Source organism: Heptranchias perlo, chromosome 18, assembly GCF_035084215.1.
Source record: "Heptranchias perlo isolate sHepPer1 chromosome 18, sHepPer1.hap1, whole genome shotgun sequence".
NCBI classification, from domain to species: Eukaryota; Metazoa; Chordata; class Chondrichthyes; order Hexanchiformes; family Hexanchidae; genus Heptranchias; species Heptranchias perlo.
Genome location: NC_090342.1, coordinates 45,174,620 through 45,192,893, shown reverse-complemented (window position 1 = coordinate 45,192,893; position 18,274 = coordinate 45,174,620). Strand labels below are relative to the sequence as shown.

The window sequence follows — 18,274 nt, the reverse complement described above, 5'->3', positions numbered from 1 at the left end:
ATCTGCCTCACAGTAAGTTCTTGCATCTTGTGTGGGTGCTCATTGCTTTAATCTGGGTTTACTGGTGGAAGCGGCTTGCTTCAACTCAAAATCACCTCTGCATACCTTAAGAACAACTACCTGTTAGGTGTGTATGGATAGTATGATTTTTATTACTCAAAATTAATATTGGTTTTGGATTGCAGTGATTTAAGATGATTGGCAATAGAGCCAGAGGGAAGATGAGACATTTTTATGCAACGATTTGTTATGATCTGGAACACACTGCCTGGAAGCAGATTCAGTAGTAACTTTCAAAATGGAATTGGATAAATACTTGAAGGGGAGAATATTGCAAGGCTATGGGGAAAGATTAGGGGAGTGGAACTAATTGGAAAGCTCTTTCAAAGAATTGGCACAGGCACGATGGGCCAAATGGCCGCCTTCTGTGCTATATGATTCTATACAAGTTGGGCAGTGGCAGACAGTGTGGAAGGAGAGGTAATGCAGCAGTAGGGATTTGATTTGGCTGTTATATTCTGGGAGGTATTCACAAGCGATTAAATTGGAACTCCTCTGAGACCTATGCGTGGATAATTCCTGTGCTGATTTGGAGCTGATTCAGTTGCTTCATACAATAGACGTTATCCTCAATTCATACTGTTGCCAGTAAAAATTCAGAACAGAAACAAAAATGTGAGAACCTGGAGATTGTACAGAGGTAATTTCATTCACAGCAGGTAGGCTTTTTTTGAATTGTCACTCGAATTGGAACTTCTGGGTTTCATTTGGACATGAGATGGTCATTTCCCTTTTCTTCCTGATTTAGTCAAAACTGTACTCGAACTCCCATTATTTCCCAGTCTATTCTAAATCGATGTGTGGGATGCCTACTTTAAAAAAAAACTTCCTGTCCTGTGAAATAGCTGATTTGTCTTTAGCAAAAAGCCAGTGAACCTTTCTAGATAGACACAAGAAGTTATAATTATTTTGAGACACAGAAATAAGAAACCCAGGACAAAGGAGTTTAATAAGATGTGCAAATAGAGTTCAAGGCAAGTTCGATGGTCCATGCAATTGACAACAAATTTGTGTCCCAAGTTGGTTGGTTCTGGAGTTGAGAGTAATGGTTCTCCCCAGGCCCAGAGAGGCCGAAAGCTTGTTACATTTCTAACAAAATACAGGCCCTTGGTATCCGAGCTAAACGCCTTGATCCATCCTTTGAGAGAGAACGTTTATTGGGCGCTGATTCGAAGATGATGTCTCTTATATTTGCAGCAAGCCGAAAGGATTGTAACATCTTTCCCTGGCTTGTTATCGTCTTGGTCCAATAGACCTTGCAGATAAATGTAATTCTATTACCATAGATTCAGTATGACTATGGAGGTCATGTAATAGCTACAGACTCTGTTACTGTGCTAGTTTTTTTTAAAAGCTGCACTTGCCTACCCAACAGTAGGTGGCATAGCCAGCAAATAAAGATATTTGATAGAAATACAGTATTTGAAGAAGAAAAGTTACTACAGTGAGTAGCCTTTTTCTTATTTAGCTGTGGTTGCTGGAAGTATGAAGGTTTTAATGGATTAAACAATCTAATGTATAGTTATTGCCACTGCTTAACATTGTTGCAAACATCAGCACGTTAAACTTGTCTGTTTTTAATCTCCTCCCTCCCCAGATACTTCCAGATGACATGCCAACAAATGGACCTCATGGGATTCTTGTAGTTTGAAGCCTGAATTTGGTGGCCGAGCCATTGAGAGTCATTCTGACTAAATACCAGGCTGTGAAAGAACATGAAACCAAAGCAGCACAGACACAAAATTAGGAGCGATTCTATGAAACTACGTTTAAAACGAGAGACGGTAATGGCATTCAAATTACCATGGCCCTTTTTAACGTACCGAATGTAAGATGGTACAACATTCCAGACTGACTGTGAAGCCACTATGACAGCAATGTACTGAGCTGTACAGGCTTTGAATACCAAGTTTCTTTCCAACATCTTCGCAGAAATGCGATCTGCACTCACGAGTGTACAAACCGTACAGCCGGTCCTACAAATCCTGAGTGAGAATCACCTCAGAACAAGGTTATCAAAAATCATGACACAGTATAAGTCTGCTACTAGTGTGTTGTATGTTTGTTATGAACAGCTGGCAGATCTCCCATGACATTGATCAGGGTAAGTCAGAGGAACGTTGTTTTGAACAGGAAGGAGCACTACACCAGGCAGTGCACACTATTATTCTGCAGCAAAGACTCAGCAGTGTGCAACCTATCATGTCCCTTTTAAGATCACAAATTTTAATTGCTGTGTGTTCCTGAGATCAACTAGAGGACAAAGGAACCAGCAGAAAATGACTTTGTTTTTTCTTCTCCTTTTTATATATTTTTTTAAGTGTAATACAAAACTTTTGCATGTGTGACGGTCACGTCTAAAACTTTTACATATCTATAAAAGGGTCATAAGAAAATACGATTAACTGCTCCGTGCTTATAGCAGATATTAGAAACAGTAACAGAATTATATCCTGATAGCAAGAAGAATTTGTAATTTATACCTAATTCTTACATAGTAAGTAGTTTTTCTTTTAACACTTACACTAAAAGTATGGATGTTTTGATAGTCATTCACAGGAAAAAGCAATAGATTTTTGAAGATGGAAAGCTTTTTTTAAAACCATGACTTTTTGTTTGTGTCTTTGTGTTTTAAATTGAGAAGCCAGTTTAAAAAATGAAACATTTGTGATTAGGTACAGCAAACTGTTTGCACTTAAAAGTCCAATATGCTCACCTGAAGTGTAATTTTATTTGGGGATGTTCTTAGAAACGGAAAAGAAAGGTTTGTGTTGCAAAAGTGAACGAAAGCAGAATATGCAAACGCTGTAACACCATTTACTGCCCTCAACTGTATATCCTCTAAAATCTGCTAACCTTTTCTAGTGCAAATTGTACTGTAATCAACTACCATGGCCAATTTTAATTGTTTTTCCTTATAAATGGCCTAGTATTTTTATGATTATTGGTCCAAAACGGTCTTGAACTACCAAACAAAATTATGGTTTGCTGATAATGAGCCTTGTAATATAGTAGTTAATGTTTGGCAAGACTACAAATTGTTTTCTTCTGAGTTCAGTCCATTTGTTGTCCGGCAATTTTTGTTTTTAGGTTGATCGGTTGGACTGATGGCAGCAGAAGCTTTTATTGTCAGTGTTCTTTCAATGCAATTTGACAGGACAACTGTCTAGTTTCTGTGAATCAAGAGATAACTATTAAAATATAGGAAACAATGCGCACCTGCAGAGAATGGCAGAATCTCTTTCTGTAAATATCTGAACAGTTTTTTTATTTTTATTTCTAGAGTTTCTTAAATTCTGAAAAACTAAAGTATTCATAAGATTTAATATCAAAAAAATTATGTTTCAGAAATGCTCCAATACTTCGGAAAAGAACTTATTTTTGCATTACCAATTTTCAGTAAATAGAAGCACAACAAATTATTATGTTTAGTCAGATGTTTGAAATAGATGAACAGAATTCTGTATGTAGGAGTCTGCTTGAAAGTCAGCTGTACACATTCTGTGTCGTGAAGCAGCTTTGCCTTCTCATTGATGCAGCGGTGTGATGTGACATGGGTGTGAAGTCAATCGAATTGATTTTTGTCAAGTTGTCCGAGACCATGTCTAGTGTGAAGTTCCCAGGTGCTTTTTTTTAAAATGTAATTTTTAATGTTAATAACGAGCCAACTGCTACTGGCATTTGTGTTCCCTGGCCAAAGAGTAACACAGGGCCAGCAGTCTAGTTTGGATCAGTCTGTGGAGGTACCGATCACAAACCTTGCCTTTACTGAAATGAAAGGGTGGGGAAGTCTTAATTGAACAGGAATCTTCATACTCATTGTGTTAAGGGTATGGCATCTATGGAATATTGGTCTACATACGCTCCCCAAAAGTTGGCAGTAAGATCCTCTGGCTAAACGTATGCAACTGTCTGGCAATCCTGTCGGTGTATACTCTTACTTGGAGTATATGACAACTTTGTTTTTGATTGACCATACAGAAATAAGGATACGAGTGAAGTACTTCTGAAGTACATTGGCAATGAAATGAGCAGTTCTTGGGCACTGTAGTTGTGTTGTTGTCCAGTCCTTGTTGAGTACACATGTCTGGATTTGTTGTATTAAGAGTTTGCAGATTTTTTTTTAATAAAAAGCTTGGCAAGCCTACAAATGTAATATCATAATATGCTGTAGTAATGACAATATGGATACTTTCTGAACTGAAGCACAAAAATAGTCTTACTAAAGCTTTGCACTAAGTAAATGCAGTGACTCCTAAGGACCTAAAAGCAAAATTCTCCATTTCAGCTGTTCTACAGGAAGAACAACTTCCAGTCCAACTAATGAACAGTTTAAATGATGTGCACCAATGGAGGTTTCAGCAAAATGTTGCTTTTGAGGAAACAAAATTGCATTCAGTTGTGTGTTGCATATTACCACAAAAACAGCACTAAACTGATGTGTTAAAAGGAATTAGTTGAAGGTGAAGGGATAAAGTTAATACATTTGTTTATAGTAGTTATAAATAAGGCAGATGAATGACGACATTTTTATCCTTGTCCTATTAATATTTACTTCTTTGCAATGCACCAAAATGGGTGGTGACCGTTGCTCATTTTTCATTTAGTTTTTTTAACCATAACATTCTATCAAACACTATAGTTGACCACATGCATGTTGGTAAGGTCCAATGAGTTTGTCTACGGCTTATTATTCTGAGGAAATTAGATATCTGTTAAGAGCATTATTTAATAGATAGTTAACAATAGTCAACTATGATAATCATTTACACAACCAAGAATTTGAAGTCCTTCAGCAGCATCTCTTGTTTTTTTTTTCTTTCAGCATGGAGAGTCACAAAGTTATCTAGGCTACTGGCTACACGAGCTTCAGTTTGGCCGCTGTTCTATTATCAGCTGGCAGGTGGCCTGCTTATGCCGGGGTGAGATAGAGAATTAATGTTTGATCCCTGATCGGTGCTCAATTATCTGATCATATCTGAGGCCTGTCATAGGAATGTTGTGGTTGGCTTTTGTACTCCGTGTTACAGAATGGAAAAGTTGGGACACAGTCGTGTGTCTCTTCCCCCCCCCCCCCCCCCCCACCCCCAACTTTGATGGTTATACATGGTTATGTGGTCACGGGGTGAGGATAGGATCAGGCTTGGCTGTGATGTCCTCCACGGTCCAATAGCTTGTCGGCAATTAGTGTCAAGTCTTTTGTGAATAATGGCTCCATGGATGAGGCACTGGAAACTGCTTCCTCCGGTGAGGGAGTCGACACCTTGGGGAGATGAGGGGAGAAAACTAAAACAAAAAAATTGAAGAAAAAAGATATGTTTTCCCTCCTTCCCGCCACCAAGAAAAAGATGAAATGTTTAGTTTATGCAAACTGTGTCTGTTCTGTCAGACCAAGAACCAATTAAATACATCCTACCTGTGGATGTGACTGTCGAGTAGCCCTAAAACCCCAACCTGTGAAACTACTCTTATAACAATGAGGCTACAAGGACACTTTTTGAGTAAACCTGTCACATAATTTTAATTGTAAACTAGAATCCAGAGTGCTACAGTATTACTAACACGTGTGTATGGAGAATACATAAGGAGTCCATTTAATAAAGAAATTAGTGAACTGCATTACCTGATTTTAGGACTAGGCAACCAATGTCACCTGTACTTCCAGACACAATTGACCCCTATTTGCATTGAGCAACTTTTATTTTGTTCTTTGATTTCTAGTGAGAGACACCTGCTTACTGAAGCTTGAAACAGGCTCTCAAATCACTGCGACAGTTGACCTTTGGCTCCAATAACGAGAGGTCATCAGTTTTCAACCTCGTTCTTTGGAAGGGTACTTTTTCAGGGTTCCAGAGAGTGCGACAGGTACCGGCACAGTTTGTTACCCTGGCGCGAAAAGGAAACATGGTGGAAACAAGTCAGGTTGGTTAGGCGATGGACCTGCTCAATTAGAACAGATGTTCAATTTATAGTGGGCAATTTTCTATTGAGTATTTTTTCTTTAGAAAATTGCAGAATCTTGTTGCTTCTGTGTGTGTGTATATATGAAGGAATGTGTTTTCAATTACTTGCTGCTATAGGTAAATTGAATGTAGACAAACTTTGTGGAGCAAAATATAGGAACAAAGGTATACTGAGGAAGACTGATGAAGAAACTGCACTGGTGCAGCAACAAGAGTAGTTGGCATTGCAGAGCAATCGAATACCATCCCTGATTAATCTGTCCATCATTTTATTTTGTGATCTCATCATACGACAGTTTGTCCTGAATATTGTTCAGAAAACAAAAAAGAAAAGTTGCCTAAAAATTCCTCTGGGTGGCAGTGACTAGCAATAGAGTATTGTACTGGCAACCACATTAAGTATAACAGTAAATAAAGCCATTCAAACTTGAATTTCTGTGCACGTTGTCTCTCTGTTATAGATTGCAGAATTACTTCTGTTTTAGGAGGTTTTCACCTTGGTCCTACAGTGTCTGCATTCAGACTTCAACTCTAAAGTGAAGAATTTCTGTACTGGATGATATTTACATTGCCTTTACCAACCCACAACATGTACGGTCTTCATATTTACTCTTCGAGGGGTCAGAAGGACCATCCATATTGCTGGAGTGTAGTTCTCAGACTGCATCCTTAGATTACTGTATTTCTTTGAGCTTTGCATATTTGAGCATCATACATTTATGTCTTGGACACCACTCCGCCTAGCCTTATATCCAAATCATTGATGTACACAGTGAACAGAAGTGGTCCCAGAATAAATCCCTGTAGGATACAATTACCCACTTCTAACTCTGAGAAATTCCCCATGGCTCCCACTCTCTCTCTTCTCCTTTCCGACCTAATAAATCGGGTACAGTAGTGTTGGTAGTGGTTATGTTGCTGGACTAGTAATCCAGAGGCCTGGACCAATAATCCTGAGGAAGTGAGTTCAAATCCCACCATTCCATTTTTAAAAAAAATCTGGAAATAAAAGTTGGTATCAGTAAAAGTGACAATGAAGCTGTTAGATTGTCGTAAAAACCCAACTGGTTCACTAATGATTTTTAGGGAAGAAAACCTGTCGTCCTTACCCAGTCCAGGCTATATGTGACTCCAGTTCCACACCAAGGTTGTTGACTCTAAACTGCCCTCTGAAGTGGCCTAGCAATCCACTCTCAGTTGTATCAAACCGCTACTCAGTGGTTCAAGAAGGCCCCACCACCTTCTCTGGGCATTAAATACCAGCGACACCCACATCCCAAGAACAAATTTTTTAAAAATGTAATACAATTTGCTACCCTTTCACTAATTCCATACCCCTTAAATTTCCTGATAGTCTCCTAGTGCTACCTTGTCAAAGGCTTTCTAAAAGTCAATGTATACCATATTCACTAGATTTTCCCCCATCCACCATATCTTTCACCACCTCAAAGAACTCCATCGGGTTTGTCAAGCAAAATCTTCCTTTCTGGAATCCACCTTGGCTGCTTCTAATTATTTTTTTTCTCTGGCTATTTAGTAATTTCATTTTCAGTTAAAAGATTCCAAAGATTTTCCTACCACAGATGTTAAACTAACTGGCCTGTAATTACCTGGATTAGCTCTGTTTCTCTTTTGAAAATGGGTGTTACATTAGCCACTATCCAGTCCTGTGGCACGCATCCACTCTCAATAGAACTCACAAATATCAGGGTGGATTTTCATCTTCACTGCCTGGGCAATAATCTGACGGAATAAAGTGGATCACCCACTCTTCATAGAACCCGCACAATTTTCATTTCCAAGCAGTCTGATGAACAGTGGATAACCAGGAGAAATGGTGGAGAGGTCGAGCTGGGTGTCACCAGTGTGGATAGGGAAGCTGACCAGCGTGACTGCGGATCATATCACCAAGGGTAGCATGTAGATCAGCAAGGGGGAAGGGCAAGGATTGCTCCTTGGGGACTCTGGAGGTAACAGTGTGGGCTGGGAAGAGAAGCCGTTGCTGGAGATGCTGCGACTGCAATTGGGTAGGTAATAGTGGAACCAAGCGTCCTCCTTCAACACTTCTCTATTGTCCTACTCAGCTGGACAATGGAGGAGAGGCACTGGAGGATGATTTGGTCAACCATGTTGAATGTTGCAGAGAGATCAAGAAGGATGAAGAGGGATAATACACCACGGTCACATGGGAATATAGTTTGTGACTGATTTAGGTGCTGGAGGAGGGGGACCTGATTGGAGAGATTCTAACAGGAAGTTGATGGAGAAATACGCAGATTTAGGAGGCAACCACACATCGAAGAACTTTGAGAGGAAAAGGAGGTTGGATTTGTGGCGCTAGTTTTCAAGGAGAGATGGGTAGAGAATGGGTAGTTTCAGGAGGTAGATGAAGGCAGTTTTGAAAGGGAAGTGGAGAATGCCTGAGAAGATAGAACCATTTACAATGTCAGCTAGAATTGGGAGCCAAGAAGGGAAGTTGGGTGGTCAGTCAGTTTTTTGGGATTAGTGGTACATCTGAGGTTCACTGTTAAATTTTAATAGACTTTATGCACAGCAGATAGATATTTCACAATTAAATACACTGAAATAAACTGAACAGGTCTCTGAGCCAGAAGCATCGCCGTAGCCCCAGTACAGCTTGCAAGTCCCACATAGAAATTACATTTTAAATTTGGCTTTCTCGTACTGTTAATGAGTTCATTTGGTTCTTCTCAGGTAGGCTCCCTGGAGGACGTGCAACAAAATTTAACCATCGAGAACATGCAGACGTGTTAAGTTTTAAAGATCTTCACTTCTAAGAGAGGAAAATGGATTTCTGGATCTTGTCAATTTAGACTTGTATGTGTTCATGGCACCAGAACAAGGAAATTATGTTGTGGAGGCTTGAGTAGCTTGATGTATTCTTGGCAAAGGTCAGTGTGACTAGTTCTCTGTTGGGACAAAAATCAAGATTGTTTATTTGATGCATTACATATGCCCAAGGTAAGGCAGCCTGTCCGATCAAGAAAATTAAAAGCTCTTGAAATGACCAAACCAATATGACTTGCTCGAAATGAGCTTGTCCCTCCCCCTCCTCCACCACCTCCCCCCACCCACCGATTCCCTGACTCAATTGAAGTCTAGAAACTTGCCTCAACACCCTTAAACCCACATTGCTTCCATGAGTACAACAACGCAAGAAACTTTAATGCATCATTGCCCTCATTCTGTAAGCACTTGGTAACCAGAATATGCAATGGCTTCTTAAATGTGAACTCTTGAAAATTCAATTTTTAAAAAAAACTTTGTGTAGCGGCATTTTGGATTTCCATTCCCACGCCAAATAAAAGCCTTCACTGGGAGCTGTCCTTGGGTGTAAAGGACATCTCAGCACACTGTTCGGTGATGAGATCAACAAGGTCTCCCATCCCTATAACAAAAAAAGAAAAGGGAAACGATATATGATTAGGAGCAGTGGATCTGATTTATAACACACCAGTGGACTGATCTAACTTGCTCATGAGTTATGGTCAGCAATGTGAGATAGAGATTTAATCCATTATGTAATTCATTTATATCATAATAGCTGAGGAATTAAAATGGTAAGTTGGATATAAATTTTAAGTTTGAATGGAACCTATATTATCACACAGACGGCATAGTGATTCTGGTAATGCCATTGTGGCATTTGTAATGTTTTGTTGTGAGGTATTGTTCTGTTATTGAGATAAGTTAATGATGAATAGTGCAATTGTAAACAATTTTACAACACCAAGTTATAGTCCAGCAATTTTATTTTAAATTCACAAGCTTTCGGAGGCTTCCTCCTTCGTCAGGTGAACGATGTGAAAATGAAAACCTCGAAATGAAATCGCATTTATAATTCACAGAACAATGCTTGGTGAGTACAGACAGTTTTTTCAACTGCCCGTTGCCAAGGCAATCAGTGTGCAGACAGACAGGTGTTACCTGCCAGGTCTCACAGAATATACAAATCACCAAAAAAAAAACAACAAACAAAAAAAACAGAGATAGAGAGGTAGAAACATAGAAAAGACAGCAACTGACCCGTTATATTAAAAACAGATAACATTTGTTCACTGGTGGGGTAACGTGTAGCGTGACATGAACCCAAGATCCCGGTTGAGGCCGTCCTCATGGGTGCGGAACTTGGCTATCAATTTCTGCTCGACGATTTTGCGTTGTCGTGTGTCTCGAAGGCCGCCTTGGAGTACGCTTACCCGAAGGTCGGTGGATGAATGTCCATGACTGCTGAAGTGTTCCCCGACTGGGAGGGAACCCTCCTGTTTGGCGATTGTTGCGCGGTGTCCGTTCATCCGTTGTCGCAGCGTCTGCATGGTCTCGCCAATGTACCATGCTCTGGGGCATCCTTTCCTGCAACGTATGAGGTAGACAACGTTGGCCGAGTCGCAGGAGTATGAACCATGCACCTGGTGGGTGGTGTCCTCTCGTGTGATGGTGGTATCTGTGTCGATGATCTGGCATGTCTTGCAGAGGTTACCGTGGCAGGGTTGTGTGGTGTCGTGGACGCTGTTCTCTTGAAAGCTAGGTAATTTGCTGCGAACGATGGTCTGTTTGAGGTTGGGTGGCTGTTTAAAGGCGAGTAGTGGAGGTGTGGGGATGGCCATAGCGAGGTGTTTGTCCTCATTGATGACATGTTGAAGGCTGCGGAGAACATGGCGTAGTTTCTCCGCTCCGGGGAAGTACTGGACGACAAAGGGTACTCTGTTGGTTGCGTCCCGTGTTAGTCTCCTGAGGAGGTCTATGTGATTTTTTGCTGTGGCCCGTCGGAACTGTCGATCGATGAGTCGAGCGTCATATCCCGTTCTTACTAGGGCGTCTTTCAGCGTCTGTAGGTGTCCATCGCGTTCCTCCTCGTCTGAGCAGACCCTGTGTATTCGCAGGGCCTGTCCATAGGGGATGGCCTCTTTGACGTGGTTAGGGTGGAAGCTGGAAAAGGCTGGGATCTTGGGTTCATGTCACGCTACACGTTACCCCACCAGTGAACAAATGTTATCTGTTTTTAATATAACGGGTCAGTTGCTGTCTTTTCTATGTTTCTACCTCTCTATCTCTGTTTTTTTTGTTTGTTGTTTTTTTTTTGGTGATTTGTATATTCTGAGAGACCTGGCAGGTAACACCTGTCTGTCTGCACACTGATTGCCTTGGCAACGGGCAGTTGAAAAAACTGTCTGTACTCACCAAGCATTGTTCTGTGAATTATAAATGCGATTTCATTTCGAGGTTTTCATTTTCACATCGTTCACCTGACGAAGGAGGAAGCCTCCGAAAGCTTGTGAATTTAAAATAAAATTGCTGGACTATAACTTGGTGTTGTAAAATTGTTTACAATTGTCAACCCCAGTCCATCACCGGCATCTCCACATCATGAATAGTGCAAACAGATGTTTCAAAGTAAAATTGAACATTGATAAATTTGATCCCCCTGTCTGTGCTGAATGAGCTGATATTAACAGAGCACTGGTTGCCCTGGATGAGACAGGAGAAAATCAGCCAGGGTTCGATCTCCTGATTACTATACGGTCACTCCTGGTAGTGTGTTGAAGTCAGGTGAGGACAGGACAGGACTAGGCTTGGCTGCAATGCCTTCACTGTCAGATAGTCTGCCAGCACTCACTGTCAAAGGTCTCACAGAATGATGCCCACTTGAGCGAGGAATGGACAATGACTGCCACTTGTGGATCTGCTCTAGGGGCTGAGTCTGCCCCTTCAGGGGAGGAAATGAAGGGAAGAACTTTGGAGAGAAAAAATTGAACATTGGTAACAATAATCTTATTTCGGATTTCCAGTGGGTTCGTGGGAGATTAAAATTCGAACTTTAAGATACGGAAATATCCTGTTCTTAATAATCATCAATTACAAGTCATTTTAATTTAGAGTATTTAAAAATCAAACAACCAGCAGCTTTATATAGTGATTGGTATGGAATCTAGTCAGCAATAAATTAATTAAATTAAATTGAATTGAAATGGGCAAATATTGAATCACATTCACCCCAAGTCACAGATGGGTTTATTGTCTGTCCATACCAGAGTTAAAAATAGGCGTTGAAAAATATTTAAATCTCATTTGTGCACATCGTCTCTAACTTTTTTTACTCTGGATGCTGTATAGCTCCATTTTAAACACTGATTTCTCTCAGTAAGAATACCTTCATAATGGATCTAACTGACTTCGTGAGTAAATATTCCTTCCAGGAAATGAAAATGCAGGAAACTGTTCTTCACTTCAAGATACCTTTTCCCATCCTACCTTCAATCTTCTCCAGCCATACACCCCACACATTCTTCATTCCTGCATTACCAGACTACTCCTTGTTCCCTGTGCTGTAACATTGGCAGGCTGCCCTTTCAGTCACTATGCCCCTGCCCTCTGTAATGTCCTTCTATCATGCCTCTGTTTTGCCACTGCACTCCCTACTTTCAAAACACTCCTCTTCGATCATGCCTTTGATTCCAATCCCCGCACCCCCCCGCCCCCCCACAACTCATTATGCTTTCTCTTTTCCATTTCTGCCCAGCTTCCACTTTTCCCCCCTCTCCACCTTAAAACGCTTGGAGACATCTCCTGTGCATAAGAAGGGCTAACTCAAGACATTCAGACATTCACAATTTATTGCTGTTCACTGCTCCTGATATGATTGCTCTGGTGCTGAAAGTCTTTTTCCTTGAAAATAGGATTAATTTTTCTACATTTGATACCTAATCCATAGACGAGGTAATTGGGGGAATCTAACCGCAAGAGTGACCAGGATTCTGACTGGGGAAGTCAGGCAATCAAATTGAATGAGTGACAAGGTCGCTGACCAATTTTGGAGCTCTTAGTCCAAGTGTCCAAGCGATTGACTCATGGTGGACATTGAATAGAAAATACCTTGTACTGAAATCCATTACCTTACCTTATCCCAGCAATGTACATAAAAGCCAACCTCAAAATATGCACGTGACTTTCTCTCTGTGAATATTCCCACTTCCCAAAGCAACCATTCTTATGGCCTGTCACAGTAAGATCGCCTGCCTATAAGTAGCTATTGGTTTCGTGCTGGTGTTCTTTGCTGGGTAAAGGTAGATGGTATTATCGGCACAGATCTGTGAAACTGGGAGCTGGGGAAGTAGCAGCTGCGGCTATTCTTAAATTACACTGACATCTATATCAGCAGCTTTCAACAAAAAGAGTAAAAATAGTTATCTGGGGATATACGTGCATGGTATATTTTTACTGACCCAAATTTAAAGACCGTAACCAGCAACATACGAAAATGTACACACCCTAACTATTTAGCCAAATACTGTGGTAAAAATGCACTTGCAGTGATTTTATTTTAAGACAGTCACAGATAAGATAATTTTTGCAGTGCAGGTAGAAAAAAAATTAAATTAGTCACAGCCTAAATTATTAACCGAAAATGGAATTCTGTCAAGTCGCAGAATTCTCATTAAAATGATACTGTTAAAATCCTGAATAAATCACTTGAATTTTGATGGCAAATTTATCATGCTTTCCTCGCTCTTATTGAACTCTTCCAGAGCTATTATCACGGGTTAGAATCTGAGCCATTCTCTTCCTATTATTTGCTCAACTCATCACCTCATTTGGTAAAATACTTTGTTCACAAAAGAGGGGGAATGAAAGAATTTTAGTAACAAGGTACAGATTCAAGGTTTTGAAGGATTGAACGCAGGGATTTAATGAGGTGAAGTTCCCTAGGATTTACTTCGAGTAATAGTGACATGAAACTAGAAGCTGATGGTTTAGGGGGCAGGTATACTGAAGTTACAGATCTCAGTCCAAAGTACTTGGGGCGCTTGCGTAGAGCCCCTCTACCCCTCGGGCCAATTTTTAACCTTGGAGAAAGAAAGACTTGGATTGATGTCGTGCCTTTTATGACCTCAGGACGTCCCAAAGCGCTTTAAAGCGATTGAAGCACTTTTTGAAGTGTTGCAATGCAGAACACGCGACAGCCAATTTGCACATAGCAAACGCGAACAAACAGCATATGCTAATGACCAGATAATCTTTTTTAGTTATGTTGGGATAAATGTTGGCCAGGACACCGAGGATAGCTCTCCTACCCTTTTTCGTAATAGTGTCACAGAATCTTTCACATCCACCTGACATCCATCTTAATAGGGCCTCGATTCAACATCTCATCCGAAAGACAGCACCTCTGATAGTGCAGGCGAGAATTCTACCCCTGAACTGCCAATGCACACACGGAAGAGAGCAGACAGGCATATCCATTTTCTCCCAATTAAACCGGTGAAAGTAAGTTTAACAAGTGCTGAGGAGGTACCCTGGATATTTTTAAAATGTGGCTTCATAAACTCTTCACTTAAGTAGTCCTGCCACATCCAGTCGTGAATGGAGGTGGACAATTAAACAACTAACGGGAGGAGGAGGCTCTGTAAACATCCCCATCCTAAATGATGGTGGAGTCCAGCACGAGTGCAAAAGACAAGGCTGAAGCATTTGCAACCATCTTCAGCCAGAAGTGCCGAGTGGCTGATCCATTTCGGCCTCCTCCCGATATCCCCACCATCACAGAAGCCAGTCTTCAGCCAATTCAATTCACTCCACGTGATATCAAGAAATGGCTGAGTGCACTGGATGCAGCAAAGGCTAAGGGCCCCGACAACATCCCGCCTGTAGTGCTGAAGTCTTGTGCTCCAGAACTAGCTGCGCCTCTAGCCAAGCTGTTCCAGTACAGCTACAACACTGGCATCTACCCGACAATGTGGAAAATTGCCCAGGTATGTCCTGTCCACAAAAAGCAGGACAAATCCAATCCGGCCAATTACCGCCCCATCAGTCTACTCTCATTATCAGCAAAGTGATGGAAGGTGTCGTCGACAGTGCTATCAAGCAGCACTTACTCACCAATAACCTGCTCACCGATGCTCAGTTTGGGTTCGGCCAGGACCACTCGGCTCCAGACCTCATTACAGCCTTGGTCCAAACATGGACCAACAGAGACCTTATGGGTTGAATTGAGAAATAGGAAAGGATCTAAGACTATAGTGGGAGTTGTGTATAGGACCACTGGCAGCAGCTCTGAAGTGCAAGATTGTATAAATGTAGAGATTAGACAAGCGTGTAAGAAAGGCATAGTGGTCTTAATGGGGGACTTTAACCTTCACATAGATTGGGGAAAGCAGACTAGCAACTGTCAGAAAGGCAGTGAATTTCTTGAGTGTGTCCAGGATAGTTTTCGACAGCAGTATGTCCTAGAGGCAACAAGGGGGCAAGCCATACCAGATTAGTGATGAGTAATGAACCAGGGTACGGTAGCATAGTGGTTATGTTACTGGGCTAGTAATCCAGAGGCCTGGACTCAAATCCAGAGTCATGAGTTCAAATCCTGCCACGGCAGCTGGCGAATTTAAATTCAATTAATTAATTAAATGCAATTAATTAAATAAAAATCTGGAATTAAAATACTAGTATCAGTAATGATGGCCATGAAACTACCGGATTGTCATAAAAACGCATCTGGTTCACTCATGTCCTTCAGGGAAGGAAGCCTGCCGCCCTTACCCGGTCTGGCCTATATGTGACTCCAGACCCACAGCAATGTGGTTGATTCTTAATTGCCCTCTGAAATGGCCCAGCAAGCCACTCAGTTGTAAAATCTCGCTACGAAAAGTCATAATAAGAATAAAACCGGACGGACCACCCGGCATCGGACCACTAGGCACCGGACACGACAACGGCAAAACACCAAGCCCAGTCGACCCTGCAAGGTCCTCCTTACTAACATCTGGGGACTTGTGCCAAAATTGGGAGAGCTGTCCCACAGACTAGTCAAGCAACAGCCTGACATAGCCATACTCACAGAATCATATCTTTCAGCCAACGTCCCAGACTCTTCCATCACCATCCCTGGGTATGTCCTGTCCCACCGGCAGGACAGACCCACCAGAGGTGGCGGTACAGTGATATACAGTCAGGAGGGAGTGGCCCTGGGAGTCCTCAACATTGACTCTGGACCCCATGAAATCTCATGGCATCAGGTCAAACATGGGCAAGGAAACCTCCTGCTGATTACCACCTACCACCCTCCCAAAGCTGATGAATCAGTCCTCCTCCATGTTGAGCACCACTTGGAGGAAGCACTGAGGGTAGCAAGGGCACAAAATGTACTCTGGGTGGGGAACTTCAATGTCCATCACCAAGAGTGGCTCGGTAGCACCACGACTGACCGAGCTGGCCGAGTCCTGAAGGACATAGCTGCTAGACTGGGCCTGCGGCAGGTGGTGAGCGAACCAACACGAGGGAAAAACTTACTTGACCTCGTCCTCACCAATCTACCTGTCGCAAATGCATCTGTCCATGACCGTATTGGTCGGAGTGACCACCGCACAGTCCTCGTGGAGATGAAGTCCCGTCTTCGCACTGAGGACACCATCCAACGTGTTGTGTGGCACTACCACCGTGCTAAATGGGATAGATTCAGAACAGATCTAGCAGCTCAAAACTGGGCATCCATGAGGTGCTGTGGGCCATCAGCAGCAGCAGAATTGTATTCCAGCACAATCTGTAACCTCATGGCCCGGCATATTCCTCACTCTACCATTACCAACAAGCCAGGGGATCAACCCTGGTTCAATGAGGAGTGTAGAAGAGCATGCCAGGAGCAGCACCAGGCGTACCTAAAAATGAGGTGCCAACCTGGGGAAGCTACAACTCAGGACTACATGCATGCTAAACAGCGGAAGCAACATGCTATAGACAGAGCTAAGCGATTCCACAACCAACGGATCAGATCAAAGCTCTGCAGTCCTGCCACATCCAGTCGTGAATGGTGGTGGACAATTAAACAACTAACGGGAGGAGGAGGCTCTGCAAACATCCCCATTCTCAATGATGGCGGAGTCCAGCACGTGAGTGCAAAAGACAAGGCTGAAGCGTTTGCAACCATCTTCAGCCAGAAGTGCCGAGTGGATGATCCATCTCAGCCTCCTCCCGATATCCCTACCAGAACTAGCTGCGCCTCTAGCCAAGCTGTTCCAGTACAGCTACAACACTGCCATCCACCCGACAATGTGGAAAATTGCCCAGGTATGTCCTGTCCACAAAAAGCAGGACAAATCCAATCCGGCCAATTACCGCCCCATCAGTCTACTCTCAATCATCAGCAAAGTGATGGAAGGTGTCGTCGACAGTGCTATCAAGCGGCACTTACTCACCAATAACCTGCTCACCGATGCTCAGTTTGGGTTCCGCCAGGACCACTCGGCTCCAGACCTCATTACAGCCTTGGTCCAAACATGGACAAAAGAGCTGAATTCCAGAGGTGAGGTGAGAGTGACTGCCCTTGACATCAAGGCAGCATTTGACCGAGTGTGGCACCAAGGAGCCCTAGTAAAATTGAAGTCAATGGGAATCAGGGGGAAAACTCTCCAGTGGCTGGAGTCATACCTAGCACAAAGGAAGATGGTAGTGGTTGTTGGAGGCCAATCATCTCAGCCCCAGGGCATTGCTGCAGGAGTTCCTCAGGGCAATGTCCTAGGCCCAACCATCTTCAGCTGCTTCATCAATGACCTTCCCTCCATCATAAGGTCAGAAATGGGGATGTTCGCTGATGACTGCACAGTGTTCAGTTCCATTCGCAACCCCTCAGATAATGAAGCAGTCCGAGCCTGCATGCAGCAAGACCTGGACAACATCCAGGCTTGGGCTCATAAGTGGCAAGTAACATTCGCGCCAGATAAGTGCCAGGCAATGACCATCTCCAACAAGAGAGAGTCTAACCACCTCCCCTTGACATTCAACGGCATTACCATCGCCGAATCCCCCACCATCAACATCTTGGGGGTCACCATTGACCAGAAACTTAACTGGACCAGCCATATAAATACTGTGGCTACGAGAGCAGGTCGGAGGCTGGGTATTCTGCGGCGAGTGACTCACCTCCTGACTCCCCAAAGCCTTTCCACCATCTACAAGGCACAAGTCAGGAGTGTGATGGAATACTCTCCACTTGCCTGGATGAGTGCAGCTCCAACAACACTCAAGAAGCTCGACACCATCCAAGATAAAGCAGCCCGCTTGATTGGCACCCCATCCACCACCCGAAACATTCACTCCCTTCACCACCGGCGCACTGTGGCTGCAGTGTGCACCATCCACAGGATGCACTGCAGCAACTCGCCAAGGCTTCTTCGACAGCACCTCCCAAACCCGCGACCTCTACCACCTAGAAGGACAAGAGCAGCAGGCGCATGGGAACA

General features: G+C 42.8%; 1 protein-coding gene across 1 annotated transcript in view; it reads left to right on the top strand.

Annotated features, from left to right (window-relative positions):
* Positions 1–6,455, top strand: part of LOC137334825 (zinc finger protein 800-like) — a 109,841-nt gene extending 103,386 nt beyond the window's left edge. Inside the window, exon 8 of the mRNA XM_067999830.1 lies at positions 1,658–6,455. Coding sequence (XP_067855931.1) covers positions 1,658–1,671 — 14 coding nt within the window. The 3' untranslated portion in view covers positions 1,672–6,455. The remainder of the gene's footprint in view (positions 1–1,657) is intronic.
* Positions 6,456–18,274: the final 11,819 nt, after the last annotated feature.